At 40.9% G+C, this 24,279-nt stretch overlaps 1 protein-coding gene across 5 annotated transcripts in view; it reads left to right on the top strand.

The window, feature by feature from the left end:
- The first annotated feature begins 394 nt into the window (after nt 1-394).
- PCM1 (pericentriolar material 1) overlaps nt 395-24,279 on the top strand; it is a 99,015-nt gene continuing 75,130 nt past the window's right edge. For 2 of the 5 annotated variants that reach the window (XM_066234272.1, XM_066234269.1), the window contains exons 1-7: nt 396-707; nt 2,275-2,345; nt 12,396-12,514; nt 18,430-18,675; nt 20,541-20,810; nt 21,478-21,648; nt 21,828-21,944. In XM_066234272.1, the coding sequence (XP_066090369.1) occupies nt 12,419-12,514; nt 18,430-18,675; nt 20,541-20,810; nt 21,478-21,648; nt 21,828-21,944 (900 nt within the window). In that variant the 5' untranslated portion in view covers nt 396-707; nt 2,275-2,345; nt 12,396-12,418. Of the gene's footprint in view, nt 708-2,274; nt 2,346-12,395; nt 12,515-18,429; nt 18,676-20,540; nt 20,811-21,477; nt 21,649-21,827; nt 21,945-23,607; nt 23,797-24,279 lie in introns of all 5 variants that reach the window. The other 3 variants (XM_066234273.1, XM_066234270.1, XM_066234271.1) reach the window with 3 other exon arrangements.

Here is a 24,279-nt window from a genome sequence, read left to right as displayed (position 1 = left end):
GTGGGTGGGCAGGGAATCCAAGAGCGATCCCGGACATTGGTTTTTTCTCCACCATCCGGTCCCTTCCGGATCCGCCACCCCCACGGAAAGCAAGGAGGCGCCTCCGCTCTTCCCTCCGCTCTTTCTCAGCTGCCGGGGGTGGTCGCTCCCCTTCCGCGCAGGCCTGGAGCCCCCGGTCCCGCGGGCCGCGTCGGGCAGCGCACGGCGTGCTGGGATTTGTATTCATCCCCCACGTGGCGGGCAGGGGGGCGGACACCTCTAACCCGGCCCAGTTGGGCTTCTGGGACGTGTAGTCTCCGGCTGTTTCTCGGTGTGATCCGCCGCCGCGGAGGAGCCGAAGGGACAGCCCCGACGCCCGCGGGTCACATGACTGCGGTCTGGAGCGGGGCTCGCACTGCGGCTCCCGCCCGGCGAGTTCTCGCGGCGCGCGGCCGTTGCCGCGGAGACGGCGCTGGTCGCACGGCGCGCGGCCCCCGCCGCAGTCCTCCCGCCCCTCGGCTCCCACCACAATGAGGTCCTAAGATGGCGGTGGCTGCGGCGGTTGGCGCCGACCGGCTGAGCTAGGCGAGGCGGCCATTGGGCCCGCGGCAGCCCGGGAGCTTGGGGACTTGCCCAGGCGCCGTCTCTCGGGCAGGACCGCGGTCGGTGGCGGGTCGCGGGGCCGACCGTTACTCCGCCCTTGGCAGGAGCGGCCGCTTCGTTTACAGGTAATGCCTGCGCGTCCCCAGCCCTCGGCAACCGAGAGCCGCGGCGCAGGGCCCCGTGGCCCCGGCGGGCCTGGCCTGCGGCCCGCGCCGCCCCGCGGCTCCGGCTCCCGTCGCTGCCTGCGCCAGGCCCGCTGGCCGACAGCCCGCCCGGGCCGGCCGCCGCCATCTCCGCTGAGCGTCCGGGCGCGCTCGCCCGGCGGAGCCCCCCGGCCTCCCCGCCCCTCTCCGCTTCCGGCCGCCTCAGGACCGGCCCTGCGGGGACGGGGCGCCCCGGGGCTGGGGTTCGGCGGCCCGAGGCAGGGGTCCCGTTCGCCGTGGTGGCCGTCACCACGCCCCCTCCCGCCCGGTCCCCAGACTCGCTCCGCGGGGCTCCCGGCGTCCGGGACGTGGGGCGGCCCCCGGGCTGGGTGCTGGGGCCGCGGGAGGGAGGCGAGCCTGGCTCTGCCTCGAGTGCCGCCGGCGTCCGAGGGGCTGTTAACTCGGGACCCACCGCCGCGCCCGTTGCTCCCTTCTGCATCCCTCGCCGCGGGCCCAGTTGGAACGGGCCTGGGATGGGGACAACTAAACGCCCATTGAGCCCTGGGGAAGGGCGCTTGCAGACACGGGGCTGCAGGATTGGGCGGTAGCTGGGCCCCGCCAGGGAGGCGGGTCCTCCAAACTTTGAGTCCGGCTGCCCGTTCCCCAGGAGCTCGCCTTGTTTGAAAAAACATAAAACATTTTTTTGACCGGTTTGAGGCCTGTCAGCCCTCTGGGTGACGGGTCGTGCTTGGCGCTGGAAGAAGCGGGTGTCCTGGGCGCCCCCGCCCCATAACTGCTTTCCTGGCTCCGCCTTCTGGGGTTCTCTCGTTACTGGAGCGGGTGTCGCCGAGCTGGGGCGCACCTGCCCCTTTCTTTCCCTATCACCTTCCCGGGGAGAGTCCCTGGAAACCACTGATACTGAGTTTTTGGACTGAGGTAAACTTTGCTTTTCTGTAAGGACAGGGTTGTTATTATTTTTATAAAGTAGCTAGCTTTTAAAGAAAGAAACCTTTCTTCCTCGTCAAAGTTCTGCAATAGTTTGAGTGATTGGAAGTTAAGGACTTGAATCTGAATAGTCAGCTGTGGCATGGGCCTTTATATGTTAATTAGGGCTAACTTTCCATTATAGCCACAGGAGATATTAAGGTATCACATTGTTTGGTAGGATCCTACAAGTTTGGAGGATTTAACCGTGTATGTATCAGTTGTTTTCCAAAAGGATTAATGTAACTTGTTTAAAATATTAATAAATGAGCCGTGGTCAGATAGCTTGGTCTGGGTGCACAGAGGTCGAGAGTTGCTGGTTGAGTCCCTGGTCAGGGCACATACAGGCCCATATCTATGTTCCTGTCTCTCCATCCATCTCTGCCTTCCTCCTTTCTTCTTTCTCTAAAATCAATAAATAAAAATTAAAGATAAAGTATTGATAAAATTGATTTTTCTTTTCTGTTGAGTTTCTAAACCTATTTTAGGTATAGATACAGTATTTGATATTCTGTACTTCACAGTGTAAATAAATTTACTAAAGTCTTTTTTTTTTCCTCAAAAGCAGACAACGCCTTTGAAGTGTGAAGCAGAAAAAGAGCTGTTTCTGAGCTGCAAAAACTTACTTCCAAGCAGGTAATTTGACATCATTATATATGTTACTGTCCTTCATATTTCAGTTGAAGAAGACTTTATAATGGAGACTGCTATCAAAGTACCAGTGCATGGTTGAGCGCCCTCTCTTCCTGAGTGAAGTCTGCATTTACTGCGGTGTTTGCCCGGCTTTTTGGCATGCCACTTTGTCTGCCTTTCTGGTTTTGTTAGGAAGGAACCATGCTATTTCTAATTATTAAATAGTGGAATAGTTTATGTAATGCGTTTTGAAATGCCTCTTCGTAGAATTTTTCAGACCATTTGAGTTTGAATTTGTCCTGTAACAACTGCTTAGATAGCCAAATCCATTTAATATCTTAAGTTATCTTGTGCCCTGCCAGCTGGCTCAGTGGTAGAGCATCAGCCTGGTGTGTAGAAGTCCTGGGTTTGATTCCCAGTCAGGGCACACTGGAGAAGTAACCATCTGCTTCTCTCCCTCTCTATCTCCGGTCTCTCTCTTCCTCTCCTGTATCCAGTGACTCCATTGGTTTGAACGTCAGCCTCAGCTGCTGAGGATAGCTAGGTTGATTCTAGCTTTGGCCCCAGGAGGGGTTTGCTAGGTAGATAGATCCCTGTTGGGGCGCATTGCAAAATCTGCCTCACTCTTTCCCCTTCTCTCACTTAAAAAAGGAAGAAAAAAACAAGTAATCTTGTACAACATTTTTGTTAATTATCTGTTCTTATTTTTTATTTACAAACTATCTTTTGAGCTTGTATGATATATACTCTTGATTGAAGTTTTATTTTTTGCTGTTTAATTACTTTAAACATTGCATAATGATTATCAAATGCTGGTTATGTAAAGATACTCTGACCAGCAGAGAAAAGTCAGTGTAAGTTCATTGAGGGAAAGTTAATTTTGCTGCCAACAGTTTAGAAGTTGAATGACTAAAGGATGAGGATTAGAAGGAATTTTTGTTAAAAATATTTTAGAAGTAATTACTCTTTTAAGAAAATCTCAGTCTGAATTCAGTTGTGGTAAAATTTTAAGGCGTCCTGTTTCCTAACTTTGCTTACTATTTTATGCTTTCTAGGAAAGCAGCTAGATCTTCTCCCTTATGAAATCAGGTACCCTCAGGAGAAAATACAGATCGACAGTGGATTTCTATCTTAGTTATAATTCTCAGTAGCATTTTCTTTTTTAATTGGGAGATTATAACAGTAGGACAAGAAAAATGGAACTCAGGGTAAAGGTCAAATGTGAGTGTACATTAGAATTCTTAACACTAAGGTATATAGTAGGAGTTTGGTAAAATACAAAGAATTGTAAAATCAATTATAAAGTAAAATAATTTTCTTTTTAATACAGTAGAGAAGAAGAATAAAATAAAACAAAAACTAAGGGGCTGAGTCTCATTAGAAGAACTTGGTTTTCTCAATAGGGGATTTGGCCATTTGTGTATGAAGCAGGCAAGCATATTTTGAGACTTGGAAAAAAATATAAAGGATTTGAAATGGTCACACTAGGGAATTCACTAAGAAACAAGTAAGGGATGCATAGCAATACATTCATCTTACAAGTTTGAGCGTCCAGATGTGAGATGTGGCAGTGAACAGAACAGACGAGGCGCCTTACCTTGTGGAGGAAGTGTGTGTGTGATACAGTGTAGTAGACCACAGCAACGGACACAGTGCTGTTTTATACGGTAACTGTCTCCCCCCGACAGATTGAGAGAAAGCAGAGAAAACTCCTAGAGTTGACAGACTGGGGCACTAGGCAAATAGGTGAGGAAGTTAGGGATGCTGATGTGGCATTTTTGGAATGGCTTACTGGGGTTTTGTTTAGGGTTGAGCAAGGGATTAATGAATTCCTGGAGAGAGAAATGACAGGATCAAGAGCAGGTTCAGCAGGAATGAGAAAGAGCGGTTTCAGAAGTTCGGAATCTTGAACAAATTACCAGTTCGGAGGGAAAACAGTGCTGGAATAGGAAAGATGAGATGGACGTTGGAACTGAGACCAGTCTTAGAAAAATCATGGTACATGTTCAGGTCATGACAGCAGGAAAGGAAGTGGAGAGTGGAACCGTGAGCCAATTCTAAGTACAAGATTCTCTCGGGGGGAGAGAGATTTCTGATGGCCAATGTGTTCAAAGAGGAAGGGTAAGTATTCACCAAATAAGAAAGGTCTGCATATGTTCTCCTCTCCCCATGAATCTGGGAAACTAGACGAGTAGCATCTTTTAGGATTTCTTAGGAAATAGTGCCTTCAGAGGGATTTGGAATTGTGTTGAAGTCAAAGTAGGCGGAATGTTTGGGATCAAAGAATATATGGGGAGTTATGTTTGTAATGGTCCATAGAAGGTAGGATAGGTAGAGCTGTTAGCAGTGAGTATGATATGAAGTGGCTTTGATGTCAGGAGTTTGAGATTGATGGCAGTGACTGGGCCTCCTGGTATCCCTAGAGAGGTATATGTAATCATTGACAATACAGTGTGATAGGTTTTGGATAGAAATTACAGGGAGGGAGAGATCTTAGCAGAATTTTGTATATTGGGAGATTGACTTCAGGGTTCTGACTTGTTTTTATAGAAAGCCAAGGATATATTAAAATTTTGTTGGTGTGAAAATGTTCAATGTGTAAAGTACCAAAAGATAGAGCTAATGCATACTTGTTACATAATAAGGTATAATCAAAAGAATTTTTTAATTCAAATTAGGTATTGTAATCTGTTACCCCCACCTCCTCCCAATATCTTGAGTTTTTTTAATTTGAAGAGGATAATTATAGAGATATCTTTAAGTTCTAGAAAATTATTGAAACTTGTAGAAAGACTCAATAAGCTATACAAAAGATCCTATATAATTTTTTAGATACTTTGTCATCTTAAGTACAGAAAAGAAATTGAGAACTTCTCCAAATGAAACTTTGACTAAGTAGTATATAATGCCAAATACTTAGGCATTTTCTTCTCATTTTCCATTAAAAGTGCTTAGTTGTATACTTTTTAAGCTCAAAATATAGTATATGGAATACTTCCTTTTTATGATTAGAAGAAATACCCCAAATAATGTAACCTTTAGAAAACTGATACTGATATATAAAATGCCATCTTTGGTTACTTGTGACTGTGTAAATATTTTTTTTAAAACTGTATTTTATCCATTATTTTATTTGGAGTATTTCTAAAACCTTGATTGACAGCATTAAGTTGAGAACTAAGTTATTTCCAGAGATGGTTTATGAGTACTTTAGTGTCATTTGAAAAATATCTGAACTTTAAAGATTTTGGGAAAATAATCTTTTTTACTTAATTACTAAATTTATTTGGCCTGACCAGGCAGTGACGCAGTGGATAGAGCATCGGACTGGGATGCAGAAGACCCAGATTCGAGACCTTGAGGTCATTAGCTTGAGCGCGGGCTCATCTGGTTTGAGCAAAGCTCACCAGCTTGGACCCAGTGTTGCTGGCTTGAGCAAGGGGTTCCTCGGTCTGCTGAAGGCCCACGGTCAAGGCACATATGAGAGAGCAATCAATGAACAACTAAGGTGTCACATTGGAAAACTGATGATTGAAGTTTCTCATCTCTCTTCATTCCTGTCTCTGTCCTTGTCTATCTCTCTCTCTCTCTGACTCTCTCTCTGTCTCTTAAAAAAATTTCTTTGGGCCCTGGCTGGTTGGCTCAGCGGTAGAGCGTCGGCCTAGCGTGCGGAGGACCCGGGTTCGATTCCCGGCCAGGGCACACAGGAGAAGCGCCCATTTGCTTCTCCACCCCTCCGCCGCGCTTTCCTCTCTGTCTCTCTCTTCCCCTCCCGCAGCCAAGCCTCCATTGGAGCAAAGATGGCCCGGGCGCTGGAGATGGCTCTGTGGCCTCTGCCTCAGGCGCTAGAGTGGCTCTGGTCGCAACATGGCGACGCCCAGGATGGGCAGAGCATCGCCCCCTGGTGGGCAGAGCCTCGCCCCATGGTGGGCGTGCCAGGTGGATCCCGGTCGGGCGCATGTGGGAGTCTGTCTGACTGTCTCTCCCTGTTTCCAGCTTCAGAAAAATGAAAGAAAAAAAGAAAAAAGAAAAAAAAAATTTCTTTGATTTTCTTTTTTGTATTATTTCAGAAGTACTTCTTAGTCATATGTATTTTTGTGTTAATGCTGTGATAGTCTACTTAGATATATATATGCTATAATACTTCTCTATAGAGAGAACTCGGCAACAAGATTTTCTTCAAAAGGATTAGTCACTGAAAGTAGCTTATAAATTTTCATATTTTTGCATTTTGTATCTTTGCAAGATAAGCGAGCCAAATAAGACTGTCAAAAATAGCTAAGTGAGGCCCTGGCCGGTTGGCTCAGCGGTAGAGCGTTGGCCTGGCGTGTGGGGGACCCGGGTTCGATTCCTGGCCAGGGCACACAGAAGAAGCGCCCATCTGCTTCTCCACCCCCACCCCTCCTTCCTCTCTGTCTCTCTCTTCCCCTCCCGCAGCCAAGGCTCCATTGGAGCAAAGATGGCCCAGGCGCTGGGGATGGCTCCTTGGCCTCTGCCCCAGGCGCTAGAGTGGCTCTGGTTGCGGTAGAGCGACGCCCCAGAGGGGCAGAGCATCGCCCCCTGGTGGGCGTGCCGGGTGGATCCCGGTCGGGCGCATGCGGGAGTCTGTCTGACTGTCTCTCCCTGTTTCCAGCTTCAGAAAAATACAAAAAAAAAAAAAAAAAATAGCTAAGTGAAACTTAAAAATAATATTATTTTCAACATAGTTTAGTAGATCACAGGATGCCTAGAAATGCTTGTTTAAAAGTAGAACAATTTTTGCTTAACCCCATCAGGTTTCCCAGACCATCATTCATGACTTGCACCAGTTGTTTTCCAATGGTTTCAGCTTTTCCATCTCAGGGTCTCTAACCTGCCTGGCTGGCAGAATCTCAACCTTGGATGGATTGGGTGCAGTGTCTATACCAGTGGTGGTCAACCTGGTCCCTACCGCCCCCTAGTGGGCATTCCAGCTTTCATGGTGGGCGGTAGCAGAGCAACCAAAGTATAAATAAAAGGATAGATTTAACTATAGTAAGTTGTTTTATAAAGATTTATTCTGCCAAACTTAGCAAAAATTCGACATAAAGTACTTGGTAAGTAGTTATTATTATATACTTTAATTTGCTGTAACTCTGCTTTATAAATTTTATAAAGTAAAGTTACTTCCCTACTTTGTAAATCACCAGTACTGTGGAACCGGTGGGTGGTTAGAAAATGTTACTACTAACAGAGATACAGAAGTGGGCGGTAGGTATAAAAAGGTTGACTCCCCCTGGTCTATACTAAGGCTGAGGAGCACTAGGGGGAAAAAGGTTCACACTGTAGTTTAGTAACATCAGTCAATGTTTTCTGCTCTCGTCTGGGTCCTTAGTGGTGCCATTCATTCTCTGTTTCCTCCTCTTTTCAGTCTTTCAGACACTGCCATCCTGCCCGCTCACATTTAATGAACAACTCTATTTCATATCACTTAACTCCCTCAATTCCCGCCACAAAATTTGCTAACCAGCCTTATCTTGTCTGTTCCTTTCCTTTTGTTTCAGTAAATAGATGTTTCTCCACTTTTCTTTTCTGCATCTTCAGTATCTCTCCCTACTCTTTCCCAACAAAGTTGAAGCATACTCAATAGTTTTTAAAAAATAACTATAAATAATAATTTATATTAGTGTGTCTACAGAATAAAGTTGAGCAGAAAGAGATCCTATATTTTTAATGGTGATTTTGAGATGGAAAGGTTGCCATGAAGAAGAGAGAAATAACTTACCTTTATTTTCTGCCTTTTATGGGGGAGATACAGAGAAGTCAGCTGAATGTTAACATATTGAGACTTGATCCTTGTGCAATAATTTCTTTAGCTTTACACTAGTAATTTTACTCTTGTAGGTATATGTGCCTTTTATAACACATTTGATAGTATGTTTTTAAGTAGTCTACCTCATTGTACGTATATGACAGTCACAATATAATAGACAAAGTTGTTTATTTTATAAACTTAATAGACTTTATTTAGAAAGTGAAAGGTTTAGAAATATTTGATCCATTTTTCCAAACTAATTTTAATGTATTCAGATTGTTTTAGAGCCTTACTGAATTAGTGTTCTGTCAGCCTAAAAATAGGTCCTAAGAAAAACTAATTCATTTTAGGGGGGATTTATCAGAGTATATAAAAAATTATCTTTCCAAATATAGTCTTAATAAATTTATCTTAAAGGAAATGTAGTATATTACTCTATTGATAGAAAACATAATATACTCTGTTTTAAGAAAAAATTGATATGTAAGAGTTTTTGCTTAAATAACCTTAGTTATTTTGCATTCTCATTTATATTTTAGGACAATTTGCTGTTGGTAATTTTAAACATGTTATTGGCTCTATGCATGAGTATTTTTTTTGAGCTCCTATTTAATGTACCAATTATGTCTATACATTTAGAAAATAGTTGCAAAATGTTTAAAGTGATTCGTTTCAGTTCATTAGACATACATCTCCATGGATATCAATTATTGCAGAAAATTTATGACAGAGGAGGAAAAGATCACATTTCAGTCCTTATAACCAATAGTTGCTTTCATGCAAGCATTTTATTATGTTTTCTTAAAATCTGTAGGTAATTTTGTAAATTGTTTTTTTCCCTCTTTTATAATATTTATTGATATATTAAACACAGGCCATAGCCTGACCAGGCAGTGGCATAATGGATAGAGCATCTCAGGTTTGAAACCCTGAAGGCTCGGGCTTGAGCAAAGGCTCATCTGTCTTGAGCGCAGACTCCTCAGCTTAAGTGTGGGATCATCAACATGACCCTGTGGTCACTGGCTTGACTTGAGGTGCCCCCACCCATCAAGGCACGTACGAGAATCAATCACTGAACAAGTAAAGGGCCACAACTACGAGTTGATGCTTCTCATCTCTCTTCCTATTCCTCCCTCCCTCCTCTCTCCTCTCTCTCTCTCTCTCAAAAAACCCAGAAACAAACCCATAGGCAATATTGTTCAGCCTTTGTAGTTATGTTTTGAAAGGGTACTTTTGCCTAATAGCATTCAGAGTATCATTTGATATTTAGTTTGTTTTCTTTTTTTTGTTGTTTGTTTTGTATTTTTCTGAAGCTGGAAACGGGGGTGAGACAGTCAGACAGACTCCCGCATGCGCCGGACTGGGATCCACCCGGCATGCCCACCAGGGGCGAGGCTCTGCCCCTCCGGGGCGTAGCTCTGCCACAACCAGAGTCACTCTAGTGCCTGGGGCAGAGGCCAAGGAGCCATCCCCAGCGCCCGGGCCATCTTTGCTCCAATGGAGCCTCGGCTGCTGGAGGGGAAGAGAGAGACAGAGAGGAAGGAGGGGGCGGTGGAGAAGCAGATGGGCGCTTCTCCTATGCGCCCTGGCCGGGAATCGAACCCGGGTCCCCTGCACGCCAGGCTGACGCTCTACCGCTGAGCCAACCGGCCAGGGCCAGTTTGTTTTCATTTTATCACAATTACAGTATAATATACAACTTCATTATAGTTCCCTCCTCAGTTTCTCCATCCTCACTCCCCACCACCCTATATTTGAGGTTGTTTTCTTAGATTAGCTAAAGAGAGGTAGAATTACTGGGTTAAAATATAGTGTTAATTCTTGATACAGTATTGCCAAGATGCTTTCTGGAAAGGTTATTCAGGTTTACATTCTCACCATACTAACAAGTTCCGATTTTTCTTCGCTGTCGTTAGGATTTGGTAATATATGTAATTGAGCAAATTTAATAGTCCCTTATTTTGATTTTCAGCTGGATTTTATTTTTATTAATATTTTTATCATATGCTTACTGATTTTTTTCTTTTTGTAAATTGCCTGATTATACTTCTTTTTCTTTGGTTTCTTTTAGTTTTGCTTTTTTAAAAAAAATTCTTCATATAGTAAAGATATTAACTGTGTATTTTATGTTTACTTCAGGTTTTTATTCCCACTTTATCATTTACTGTTTATTCTTAGCATTCTTAAGATTCACTTTTATGTGATAAAATCTGTTGAACTTTTTTCTTTTTATTTCTGTATCCCATATTAGTGAGAGCCCTCTTTTTAAAATTCATTGTGTTTTGTCTGTTGTTTGATTTTTTAATCTTAACTTTATGTGTTTATAATTTATTTACTATCTTGGTGTTTTGGTACAAAGCAGCCTTTCTCAATTGGAGAGCATTAAACTCTGATGCTCTAAGCCATCCATTGTTTACTATGAATTAATTCCTCTGTGTGTGGACTGGTACTGGGTATGTATGATTCTTGAAAGAATTGAGAAAATAGTCGCTTAAATCATTTTTCTGTTTTCTGTATTTGAGATGAAGAATCCTAAAGAACTGCTGTTAAAGCTCTAAATAAATCTTTTACAAAATTGTTAGCAAGTTGTCTTATCAATTGAGTAATCCTGCATCATAGAATTCTTGTGAGGATTAAATGGTAAAATGCACATAAAATATTTAACATAGTGCTTGGCTTCTGTGTGTGTGTATGTGTATTAAATACCAAGATACAGATGTTAACTGTAATTAATTTTTCTCATTACCTTTTTCTAATTGGGTGTATTTGAGGATTTGGGGGGGGGACTGGTACTAATTTAACCATATAGGCCTTCAGTGTGGTTGAATTATCTTGGGACTAGTTTCTGTTCTCCTGACCTTTATTGCTATTCTTGCTTTTATTTTTCAGTGAAAAAAATTTTTGACTTGTTTATTCTTACTTGTTTTAAATTCCAAGAAGAATTGCAGTGGGTTTTTTCTTGGAATTTCATTAAGTCTATACATTGAGGAAAAAATGTTATGTTTTTATATTTGTCTTTCCACAAGGGAAGATAGTTTGTTTTTCTACTTACTAAACTTTTATATTATATTATTTTATAGAATTTAATAGTGCATCTCCACATAGGGCAAATTATATTATTCCTAGATATAATTTTTTTGTCACTGTTAAAAGTGGCATCATTTTTCTCCAGTATACATTCTGAGAACTTATTTGTGATCATTTGAAGTTCTGTAGGTTTATAAAATTCATATTCTTTTAAAATACTACCTTCTCTCTTTTCCATATTAATATTTGTGGGTTGTTTTTTTTTTTCAGTGAGAGGAGGCGAGGCAGACAGAGTCCTGCATGCACCCAGACTGGGATCCACCAGCAAGCCCGCTAGGGGGCAGTGCTCTGCCCATCTGGGGCCATTGCTCTGAATTGGAGCCATTATTTTAGCCTTTGAGGCAAAGTCCACAGAGCCATCCTCTGCACCTAAGGCCAACTCTCGAACAAATCGAGCCATCGCTGCAGGAGGGGAGAGAGAGATAGAGAGAGAGAGAAGGGGGAAGAGGAGGGGTGAAGAAGCAGGTGGTTGCTTCTCCTGTGTCCCCTGACTGGAAATTGAACCCAGGACGTCCACATGCCGGGCTCACCCTCTACCAGTGAACCAACTGGCCAGGGCCTTTAAATTTTTATTATTAATTTGTGTTGACATAGTTTCAAGTGCCCCACTCAATATAACACCCTGTAGTGCTCTGAAACTAATCTTTTTAAAGTGTTTTAAACCACAGTGTTGACTTTTACTGTCCATTCACCTCCTGCTTCTTTCTTCTTTCCTTCTGGTCTTGCTTACCATTACCTTCCTTTCTGCTTAAACCAAGCCTTTCTCCATGTTTCATGCAGAGCAGTTCTGCCCTTTGAATCTTTGACACAAAACAAATAACCAGGCTTTTGAAGGGCATTAGTTTCCTTTCTAAGAGCACTTTTGGTTCTAGCTATTAGTAACTTTTTTACCTCATTACCTTTTGGGACTTTGTGGAGTAAACGAAGTGAATTGCGTTCAAGCTTGCAGGCCAGTGCACAGCGTGGATATCGGAGGTCCCCTTCCCCTCCCCACCACGCCGCTTCTTACCTCATGTTCATCACAGTGTGCCAGCAACAGCTCAGTCAGTTTACTTGTGCTATGTTTCACTGTGTCTCTTTTTAGTTTGTAAAATCTGCCTTCCCAAGCTGCTTTCTATTGCTAAGGTTCATGGGATGACTTAACAATCGCAGTTTGTTTTTATGTATTAAAAAAATTTTCACTTGTTTTACAGAAAATTAATTGTTAAAAGCCAGTATGGCCGCAGGAGGAGGTCCTTTTGAAGAAGGCATGAATGATCAGGATTTGCCCAACTGGAGTCATGAGAGTGTTGATGACCGACTCAACAATATGGTATGCTTTTCTTATTGATGCTGTGTTATTGAATACTGCTATAAAAATGCAACTTTCCCTTGACTTAGCTAAGTCAGACTCACTGAAACTCTTTGTAAACACGTTTTTGTTTGTTTGCTGGCCACGATACTAAATGATGCTGGGCTATTAGTTATATTAGTGAAGGCACTTCCGTTTGCAGGTTCCAGATATCAACTTGAGTTAGCTTAAGCCAAAAATGCTTTAAAATATATATATATATAAAGCTAAGTTTGATGGAAAACAACTTACTGGAATAATGTTGAGTTTTAGGAACGAACTAGGAAAAGGAACTATAGATATCAAGAATTACTTTTTCACTACCCTGACTCTCCTGAGAGCCTCTGCTTAACACAACTTGTTCTCCACAGACCAGCTCCCTTCTCTGGTCACGTGGTACACTGTGGCTGCCCTGTCATTATAAAGTTTTCAGTCATGGCTGCAATTAAATACTGACTAGTTATCTCTTAGTTACAATGTGAAATTTCAAACTCTGATATCCCAGTTTGGATTAGATATGTGTCTTTTTTCTGATTTTGTGTGCCCAAGATAGGTGGGGTAGATGGGGCAAGAGGTTGACAGGAGCACCAGCACATGGAGTGGGGTGGGGGAACAGTTAGTATGGGAGTTTCATTATGAATGAGGAAAATACCCCAAAGGTCTTACTATCATAAAACTAAAAGATTCTTCTCATCTGGATACAGTGGGGATTTATAGACTTTCTGTTGAATGAGTAAGGTTATATGGGTATAACTTAGTAAATAAAAAATGTTTTCTAGTTAAAACATTGAGCATTTTTTGTCATCAGATCTTCTGTAATACATTATTGCCTATAAAAATAGTAAGCTATATTTATTGCTTATTGCCGCAAACCAGCGCAGCTAGTACTTCCAGGTCCTGAGGGAGAATGGCACGGAATTAAGAAAATAAACTCACCAAAAAAGAGAATGGGTTCGGGCGGCCTCTGCAATGCTGATGGCAAGATCAGAGAGAGAGAGCCCCTGGTCTTGCTTTATTTTATAGCGTAGACAATTAAAACCTTTAAGCCATATATGAATAAGAAAGTCTGATTCAGAGTCACTTATCTGAGGCATAAATGACATTCCTCATAAGAGTGTACCACCTCACATCATGCAACAGTCAAGGATGTGGGGAAAAGCTTAGTTTTGAGAAGGTTATTGAGAAGATCTTAGTATTATAAGGGTGTGTTGAAGATCTTAGTATCAGAAGGGTGTTGAGAAGATCTTAGTCTTAAAAGGGTATGTGGAAGATCTTAGTATTAGAAGGTTGGAGAAGAGCTTAGTCTTTTTTTTTTTTTATTGTACCATTTTTATTCTTTTTAAAAATTTTGAAATTAAATTTAATGGAGTGACATTGATCAATAAAAATACATAGGTGTCAGATGAACATTTCTATAGCATTTGAACTGTTGATTGCATTGTGTGCCCATAGGGGTGATCTTTTGGGTTTTTTTTTTTAATTGATTTTAATTTATTGTGTTTATGTAGATTCTGGTGTTGCCCCGAATGCAACTAAGTGCTGGGCTGTAGGATTTTGTCAGTTTACAGCCTGTCTCCCACAGCTTACCATATACTACACACTGTGCTAGCTGTTTTATACACTGCTCACAAAAATGAGGGGATCAGGGAATGTGCAGATACGCCAGTACTTTTGTATGATGCATTTTCACCAATGAAATAAAAGTTGGTTTTTCATCTCATTTGCATAATTGAACGTTGACTTGTCGTTTGCTTTTCTGATGTTCTTGTATAATAAAAAAAAAATCAAATGCTAGGCCCTGGCTGGTTGGCTTAGTGGTAGAGCATCAGCCTGGTGTGCAGGAGTCCCAAGTTCGATTCCCAGCCAGGGCACACAGGAGAGGCGCCCATCTGCTTCTCCAACCCTCCCCCTCTCCTTCCTTTCTGTCTCTCTCTCCCCCTCCCACAGCCAAGGCTCCATTGGAGCAAAGATGGCCCGGGCGCTGAGGATGGCTCTGTGGCCTCTGCCTCAGGCGCTAGAATGGCTCTGGTTGCGACAGAGCAACGCCCCAGATGGGCAGAGCATCACCCCCTGGTGGGCATGCCAGCGACAGAGCAACGCCCCAGACAAATGCTTGTTTTTATTACTTCATATTCATTTTGAAATATCCCCTAATTTTCGTAAGCAGTATATGTTACTTTTAATCATCCTTTAAAGCTGACAGTATTTTAGAGATTAGGAAACTGAGACTATGAGAAGTTAAATAAATTGCTTAGAATCATGCAGTGGAGCATTTCTTCAGAAAATAGTAATTACTTTAGAACCCAGGTTCATTCCAGGTTTGTCTTATTATATGTACTGACTTTCAAGGAGGCTAGTAAAGGTATCTATAATTCATTTCACTATTCAGTTTATAAAGAACCATTTTAAAAAATGCTTTTGAAAATAGACTGGGTTAGAATTTGGGGATTTATGTTTGATAATACAGTGGTACCTTGAGATACGAGTTTAATTTGTTCTGTAACCAAGCTCATAAGTCAGTCAACTTGTATTTCAAACAAATTTCTCCCATTTAAAATAACTGAAATAGATTTACTCCATTCTAGCCCTGTGAAACATCCCCAAACCATCCTAAATTATGAAAAAAGACACATTTTTAATTAAGAAACACACATGTATACTTTACTAATGCATAACAAAATATATAAAATAAAAGAAAAAAGTGTTACTTAGTACTGTATTCTTCTTACCTTGGAGACAGACGAGTGCAGCTAATGGAGGTGAATGGTGGAGGAGGAGGGAGGGAGGGAGGGAGGGATGCAGGCACTGTAGACACGTAAACTAAAACTGCACTTTCTTAACACTAAATGTAAACTAAAACTGCACTTTCTTTACTTAAAATGAAACCACAAAAACTTAATTGTAAAAGACATCACCTTTTTTGCCTTCTTGGCTGCACTTTCGGCACTTTCACCTGCAGGGCTTTTGAATAAAAATCTATCCAAAGAGGTTTGCTTTTGCCTGCCTTTTAAGATGTTACGGAAATGTAACAAACTAGTGTTATTAAAAAGTGCTGAAGCACCACTGGTTGAAACTTTTTCTGGGGGTTTCTTTTCAGTGAAACTTGAAAGCTTCTCCCACATTGCCAGCATGTCTTTAATTTCACTTGTAGAAATCACTTTCTCCGACTCTACCTCCTCCTCACTACTAATCTCTTGCAGAAGCTCCTTATGTTGCATCATCTGTAGCTCCTTCAACTCCTCAGTTGAGAGTTCCTCCTCATGTTCCTCGACGAGCTCGTTTATGTCACCCTCATCTACCTCCAGACCCATCAACTTTCTGAGGGACACAGTCTCCTCCAACGCTTCTACCTCTGTCTCGGTCTCTGGTTCAAATCCTTTGAAGTCCCTGTCTGCAACAACATTCAGAGTCCCTGTCTGCAACAACATCAGGCCGTAGCCTTTTCCATGCCGAGTTCAACGTTCTTCTTGTAACCTCTTGCCATGCCAAGTCAATAATGTGTAAACATATCATGATGTTGTAGTGATGTTTCCAAAACTCTCAAAGGGTTAGATTTGTATTCTCAGTCACTTCAAAGCAGCGGCGGAACAAGTGCTTTGTGTAAAGCTTTTTAAAGTTGGAAATGACCTGCTGATCCTTAGGTTGCAAGATTAAAGTGTTGGTGGGAGGTAGAGGACTTTCACAAATTTGAACTCATCGAGAATGTCATCTTCAAGGCCAGGTGGGTGGGCTGGAGCATTTTCAAGGATTAATAATGCTTTCATCGGGAATTTTCTTTTCTTTTCTTTTTTTTTTTTTTTTTGTATTTTTCTGAAGTTGGAAACGGGGAGTCAGTCAGACAGACTCCTTCATGCGCCTGACTGGGATCCACCTGACATGCCCACCAGGGGGCGATGCTCCGTCCATCTGGGCTGTTGCTCTGTTGCTACCAGAGCCATTCTAGCACCTGAGGCAGAGGCCATGGAGCCATCCTCAGCGCCCGGGCCAACTCCGCTCCAATGGAGCCTTGGCTGTGGGAGGGAAAGAGAGACAGAGAGGGGGAGGGGTGGAGAAGCAGATGGGTGCTTCTTCTGTGTGCCCTGGCCGGGAATCGAGCCTGGGACTCCCGCACACCAGGCCGACGCTCTACCACTGAGCCAACTGGCCAGGGCCTGGGAGTTTATTTTCTTGAAGATATATATTTCTTCACTGCAGGACCAAAGATGAGATTTACCCATTCAATAAAAAACTGCCGCGTAACCCATGCCCTATAATTGGCGTACTACATAACCTGCAGTTTTTCTTTAAGAATCTTGTGAGTCTCAAAGGCTCGAGGATTTTTGGAATGATACACTAGCAGTGACTTGACTTTATAGTCACCGCTAGCATTTGCACACAATGCAGGGGTCAGACGGTCCTTCATGGGTTTATGGCCTGGCAGCTTCTCCTCTGCGGTGATGAAAGTTCTCCGGGGCATTTTTTTCCAAAACAATCCTGTTTTGTCACAGTTGAACACTTGTTGGGGGATGTAGCCTTCCTTTGCGATAAGTGCAGCAAAACTTGTGATGTAGTCCTAGCTGCCTTAACATCAGCACTCACAGCTTCACCATGCCTCACCACCGAGTGGATGCCAGATCTCTTCTTGAAATTTTCAAACCAGCCGTGACTTGCCTTATACGTATCTTCTGTCTTTTTTGAGGTTGATGGTTCTTTCTTCAAGTCGTCATGAATAATATGTACCTTTTCGCATATTACAGTCTCCGTCACTGTATCTCCTGCCAGCTCTTTCTTTTTCACCCACACCAGCAGAAGCTTCTCCATTTCTTCATGGATATTTGTCCTTCATTGGGCAGAATTTTAGTTCCTTTTGCTGGATTTCCGCTTTTGATGGCATCCTTTTGTTTAAGGATGGTACAATTGTAGATGCATTGCAGTCGTTACAGCCTTGCCAGTTCAATCACTCGTACACCACACTCATGTTTTTCTATTATTTCTTGCTTTACTTCTATCGACATCATTCTCTTCTCACCACTGTTCTTTACACTCACTTTCTTTGACCCCATGATAGCACACAAAATAAGTTAGTAAAAAATGCAAAAACGATGCAAGAATGAGTACAGCGCACGAGATTCAAAATGATTCTGCGAGTAACGTGGGAAAGAACGAGATGCTGGTGTTGTGCTGCCGGTACTGGACCCGTGCGCCAGCATGCCATCTAACGGCAGCTTCCCGAATCACGACTCATATCTCAGAATTTCTCTCGGGTCTGGAACAAAAATACGGACCAAGTTGTAGCTTGTATCTTAAAAAATTTGTATGTTTGTCTGCTCGTATCTCAAGGTACCACTGTAATCTATGAAAAGGAAAGTAATCTGTTTTCTAAACAGCAGTGAAATTTAGGCTAGACATAATGGGAGGAAAACGGGCTAGTAGTGGTAAATTATTGTCTCTAAGACTAAATGTTTTTGTTTTTTTGTTTTTTTACAGAGACCGAGAGGGAGTCAGAGAGAGGGATAGACAGGGACAGACAGACAGGAACGGAGAGATGAGAAGCATCAGTCATTAGTTTTTCGTTATGCATTGTGACACCTTAGTTGTTCATTGATTGCTTTCTCATGGGCCTTCAGCAGACCGAGTAACTCCTTGCTCAAGTCAGGGACCTTGGGCTCAAGCTGATGAGTTTTTTGCTCAAACCAGATGAGCCCTCACTCAAGCTGGTGACCTCGGGGTCTCAAACCTGGGTCTTCCGCATCCAAGTCCGACGCTCTATCCACTGTGCCACGGCCTGGTCAGGCAAGACTAAATGTTTTTGTGAAAAGTATTTCATCAATTTTAAGACTGACCAAAATTTTTTGAGCATATGATGTTTTCCTGGTTTAATATAGGCCATTTTAACTCTTAACTTTATATTTTTAAAGGATTGGGGTGGCCAACAGAAGAAGGCAAATAGATCATCGGAGAAGAATAAGAAAAAGTTTGGTGTGGAAAGTGATAAGAGGGTAACTAATGATATTTCTCCGGAGTCGTCACCAGGAGTTGGAAGGCGAAGGCCGAAGACTGCACATACGTTCCCGCATAGTAGATACATGACCCAGATGTCTGTTCCAGAGCAGGCGGAGCTAGAGAAACTGAAGCAGCGGATAAACTTCAGTGACTTAGATCAGGTTAGTGACTTATTCTAACAGAACAGTCAAGTAATGACTGTGGGGAATATTTAAAATGAAGCAAAGCATTTTTCTTAAGAATAAAAAATTGAGCTTTTTTTTTTTTAGTTTTTATGCATATAAAAAGAATTTTAATCAATAATGGTGGTACTGTGTTCTTTGAAGGACATCAGAGTCTTTAAACTTGATAAGGACAAATTTTTCTGGACTTTCTTAACTATGCTGTGACTAACTTAAATGATTTCATTATGAAACTAAAATAAGATAGCTATTAAGGAAAAGGGAAGATCCAGCTTAGAATGTTTAGTATTGGCTCAGTGCAGAATGTGCTGGAAACCTCATTTAGAATAAAACTATGGTTTGTATTTGTAATCTTTGAAATAAAAGTTTAGAAGTAAGAGCAAGTAGAAATGATAATGAACTCATTTTTTTAAATTAAAACTTTCTTTTTTAAGATGCTGAGCTTTATGTTTTTAAATTGTGATAAAATACACATACCAAAAGTTAATCATCTTCATTTTTAGGAGTTCAGTTCAGTGACATTACACAGATTCACAGTATTGTGATACCATCACCACCATCCAGCTGCAGAACTCTTTTCATCTTGGAAAATTATAACTCTGTTCCCATTAAACAACTCCTCAATTTCCCCTTCCCCAGCTCCTGACAACCACCATTGTACTTTCTGGCTCAATGAATTTGACTGTTCTTGGTACTTCATCTGGTAATAGATATAACAACTTGTGCTGTTGGTGATGAATTCAATGTTAATGAACTTCATATATGTTTATACAGTATTTATCCTTTGGTGACAGCTTATTTCACTCACCATAATGTTCTCAATTTTCATCCTTGTTGCAGCATGTGTCAGGATTTTCATCCTTTTAAAAGCTGAATAAACCCTGGCCGGTTGGCTCAGCGGTAGAGCGTCGGCTTGGCGTGCAGGAGTCCCGGGTTCGATTCCCAGGGCACACAGGAGAGGCGCCCATTTGCTTCTCCACCCCTCTCCCTCTCTTCCTGTCTCTCTCTTCCCCTCCCGCAGCGAGGCTCCATTGGAGCAAAGATGGCCCGGGCGCTGGGGATGGCTCTGTGGCCTCTGCCCCAGGTGCTAGAATGGCTCTGGACGCAGCAGAGCGACGCCCCAGAGGGGCAAAGCATCACCCCCTGGTAGGCATGCCAGGTGGATCCCGGTCGGGCGCATGCAGGAGTCTGTCTGACTGCCTCCCCGTTTCCAGCTTCGGAAAAATGAAAAAAAAAAACAAAAAAAAACCCACCTGAATAATATTTCATTTTGTTTAAGTGATGATGAACTCTTAATGTTTTACTATCACATCTGTACTTAGAGAGATAAACAGGTTTCCAAATATGCATAAAGGTGATCAAGTCTGGTATGGTTACAATCGTGTATCGTGTAGTCATTAATTTACTAATTATTGCATACTGTATGAGGCACTTAGCTGAGTACTTTTTAGACAGTGCTTCATAAAGACACGTTTATACTGGCGTTCACATTAATTAACATTGATTCATTGGATCCAAAGACTACAAAGTTCTGTGAACAAGTTAGACTAGCACTGTGAGTTATAAATATGGTCCATGGTTCTAGTACTTTATGTAGACTAATCTTGCTGATATTCATCAGTCGAATAGTTTGACAAAATTAGGAATATGTTGTACTAATCAAATTTTGATATTTTAGTAGAATTTTTGAGATCTGAAGCTATTTCATATCTTGGACTACAAGCTGTTTCTTTATGCACACCTCCTGAATCAGTATCTCATGGTGAAACTAAGAACGTTGGGATTTTTTTTGAAGTGTTGAAAGATTAATGTTTGTGGATTTGGTTTCTTTTTCATATATCTAGAGAAGCATTGGAAGTGATTCTCAAGGCAGAGCAACAGCTGCTAACAACAAACGTCAGCTTAGTGAGAACCGAAAGCACTTCAACTTTTTGCCTATGCAGATTAATACTAACAAGAGCAAAGATGCTGCTATGAGTCCTCAGAAGAGAGAAGTGACCAGCTCAGCACAATGTAAAGAATTGTTTGCTTCTGCTCTAAGTAATGACTTTTTGCAAAACTGTCAAGTCTCTGAAGAAGACGGGAGAGGCGAGCCTGCAATGGAGAGCAGCCAGGTGCTGAAATTTGGGTTTTGCCCTTTGCCTTCATAAACTTCGAAGCATAAAGCATTAACTTGACCACAATTTGATTGTGCACATAGGAATTTCTGTTAGAAAGAATTAAAGTACTCCGTGATACTTTTTATTACTCTATTAGATTTAGTCAAAATAAAGTAAGTTTCTTTTAACCTAAAATGGTTGTAGAAATGACATGTTCAGGGAAATCGGGGCTGTTATTTATCTGCCAGATGCTCTTGCCAGTTATTAGTAAAGGGTATTTAAGAACAATGTGATTAATAGATTGTTGTAGGAATTTTTTTTAATGGTTATATTCTTTTGAAAAGTACTTTCAAAAGTATTTATAATACTTTAAAGTTTCTTATAAATAAATATAAACAAAAAATATATATAAATAATTGGTATGTAGGTCTATAAATAAGAATTTTTAGTAATGTTAATTTAAAATGTTAAATTAATAGTAATTGGAGTTAGTATTGCTGATTATGTTTTGATTAAATTTAAAATTGATTCAGATGTTTTGCATGTATGAATTCACATATTAGAAATAATTTTTATTATATCTGAAATTTAAATCTGTAAAGTTGTTGCTGTTCAATGAATTATACTCAGTTTTACATACTGTTTCCTTTTGTGTCTTTTAAAAAAAATACCTTCCCAGCAGATTGTAAGCAGGCTTGTTCAGATTCGTGACTATCTCACTAAAGCTAGTTCCATGCGGGAAGACCTTGTGGAGAAAAATGAACGATCTGCTAATGTTGAGCGTCTTACTCATCTCATAGATCATCTTAAAGAACAAGAAAAATCGTATATGAAATTTCTTCAAAAAACCCTTGTAAGTTTCGGCCGTTTTAAGCAGCGTGTTGTTTTTGTAGTGTAGCGCTGTATGTGTACGGATGGCGTTCTGACGCCGGCTCAGCGGAGTGGATGTGTTTGCAGAAAATCGTGCCGTCATTCTGAGATTTTACTGCCCTTTCTAATAGTTGTATGATTTATACCACTAAAATGTTTCAGGCTAGAGAAAAGGAGGAGGAGGATGTTCGGACTGTAGATTCAGCTGTGGGATCTGGTTCTGTAGCTGAGAGCACATCGCTAAACATAGATGTGCAGTCTGAGGCTTCAGATACCACGGTAAGCCGCTTTTTGGTAATTAAAGTGCTAGAAATGAAAGTTTAAACTTTTCTCCCATTTTTCAAGATTATATTTTTATAGGCATTCCTTAATGAAAAGTATATTTCAGGGAAGAAACCTCAAATTGTTAATGCTGAATATATTCTTTTTAAACATGGAGGTTTTATTAACATTAAATTAGTTTTAATAGTTGATTCTAAAATTAGTAATTTCTAATCTTTAGCTTACAGAAACATGGATTTTCTAGTTTGTTTTGTTAATTACAGCTTTACTCATTTTGAACAGCATTTGGAAAGTTCAAATTCATCCTAGATATAAGGGCGACGAGTATAGAGTATCACCGCTTAGCATATTGTCTGTTGGCAATCTCCAAGGACTTATTTTTTTTTATTTTTTTTTTATTTTTTTATTTTTTTTTTAAATTTTTATTTATTTATTCATTTTAGAGAGGAGAGAGAGAGAAAGAGAGAGAGAGAGAAGGGGGGAGGAGCTGGAAGCATCAACTCCCATATGTGCCTTGACCAGGCAAGCCCAGGGTTTCGAACCGGTGACCTCAGCATTCCAGGTCGATGCTTTATCCACTGCGCCACCACAGGTCAGGCTCCAAGGACTTATTTAAGGCTGTTGGGATTTTCATTTCTCAGGTTAGCCTAGAACTGTAGCAAGTCAGATGATTGAAAACATTAAGATAAACATGAGACAAGGCAGCATTTTTTATTCTAATTTATTCACAGTGAGAAAAATATAACTTACAGCTCTGCCAAATGAGATTTATTAAAATAGATTCTTTGAAAAATAATTAAGGATTGATAGAATTTTGAGGGAAGATTTCTAAAATAAACTTAGTTCATAGGAATTACTTTGCTTGGAAACCAGTCTGTTTTTAAGCATTTTTATTTTAACAACGCACCTATGTGCATTAGTAGACTTGAAAACCTATTACCAGTAAAACTTTTCTTGTGAAATATGATGTATATCATTTAGTTCTGAGATATGTTCCAAATACCATTCAGCAATAGGAATTTGAAGGTTTGTTTCCTGTTAGTATTGACCTGCATAGTTTCTTATCTGCCTCCTTTCTCTTCTCTGCCCTTCTTAATTTGAAGAGGAAATTTGAATTTTTTTCTCTACATATTTTCACTAGGAGATACTGAGAGGGCTTGATTGAAGCAGTTGTTGAATTCTACTGTGGGGAGATTGGTTTTTTTTGTTTACAGTGGTGTTGAGAATAATTTCTTCTCACCTTTTCATTCCAGAAATGGAAGGGTTGGGGTCTGTGGGTAAAGGCATTCTGCGGGGGAGGGGCAGGAAGTGGTTGGTGTACTTGATTATTATAATTGATGTGTAGTGATCACCATGGAAAGAGTGTTTTCATAACATAAAGTCGTATTTTGAAAGCTGATTAATAACAGCAACATAAATGTTAAAATATACTTCAGTAGTTGTATAACGTGGAAATTGCCAAGGATAAGATCATTACAATAAGTAGTAGTCTGGTATGTACAGAAATTTAAATGTCTTAAGTTTATTGACATTTGGGGGAGGGTGGATTGATATTTTTAAAAATGAACTGGTAAATTTTTTGTATTTATGTATAAGGCTGGCTTGTATGTTAAACAGGAGTCTCTGTTAAGAAATTAATATGCTACACTATTTAATAAAGGAGGCATCTTTTAGTCTGAGAATTCGGCCGTGCATTGAGGACAAACTAGGGATTTCAGCTTCACAAGAACAGGTTTCAGACATTGACGTTACTCCAAGTCCAAAAGGGAAAGGTGACACACCTCCTCAGAATGACAGGGAACTGAGACCTGATAGGAAATATAGCCGAAAACGTGGATTTCCCTCCAAGGTATACTTCACAATATTAACTTGGGAAGTCTGTACATGAGCAACTCTTGTTCATATTTCCTCTTCCTTATTTGCTTCTGTTGTTGCTGTTACTCTTAAATATGTGTTATTAACATGGTTAATTATACTGTAGTTTGCTTTCGTAAAATGCTGTCCTTGAATGTTTTTATTTTCTGCTTTCTTACACTCTTCTCCATGGATTATATTGGGCAGTTGTTTTGAATTTGCGTTAACAAAGGACTTGAAACTTAATCCATTTCCCCCTTTTTTGCTATTGAGAACTCAAAATATAACACAAATTTTTTTGCTATTAAGAATTCAAAATATAAGAAGATAACATATTTGCCTTGACCATTAGTTGCCTTTTGGTGAATAGTTTTGTTCCTATTGTGAACCCTTTCCATTTTTTTAAATACTTAATCCAATTGACTTTCTAATGTTTTTTGCAATTTTTTTTTCCTCCAGTGTATTCTCTAAATGGTTT

This window comes from Saccopteryx bilineata, chromosome 6 (assembly GCF_036850765.1).
Source record: "Saccopteryx bilineata isolate mSacBil1 chromosome 6, mSacBil1_pri_phased_curated, whole genome shotgun sequence".
In the NCBI taxonomy this organism is placed as follows: Eukaryota; Metazoa; Chordata; class Mammalia; order Chiroptera; family Emballonuridae; genus Saccopteryx; species Saccopteryx bilineata.
The sequence above is the reverse complement of the archived record's forward strand: the minus strand, read 5'-3'. Positions and strand labels throughout refer to the sequence as shown.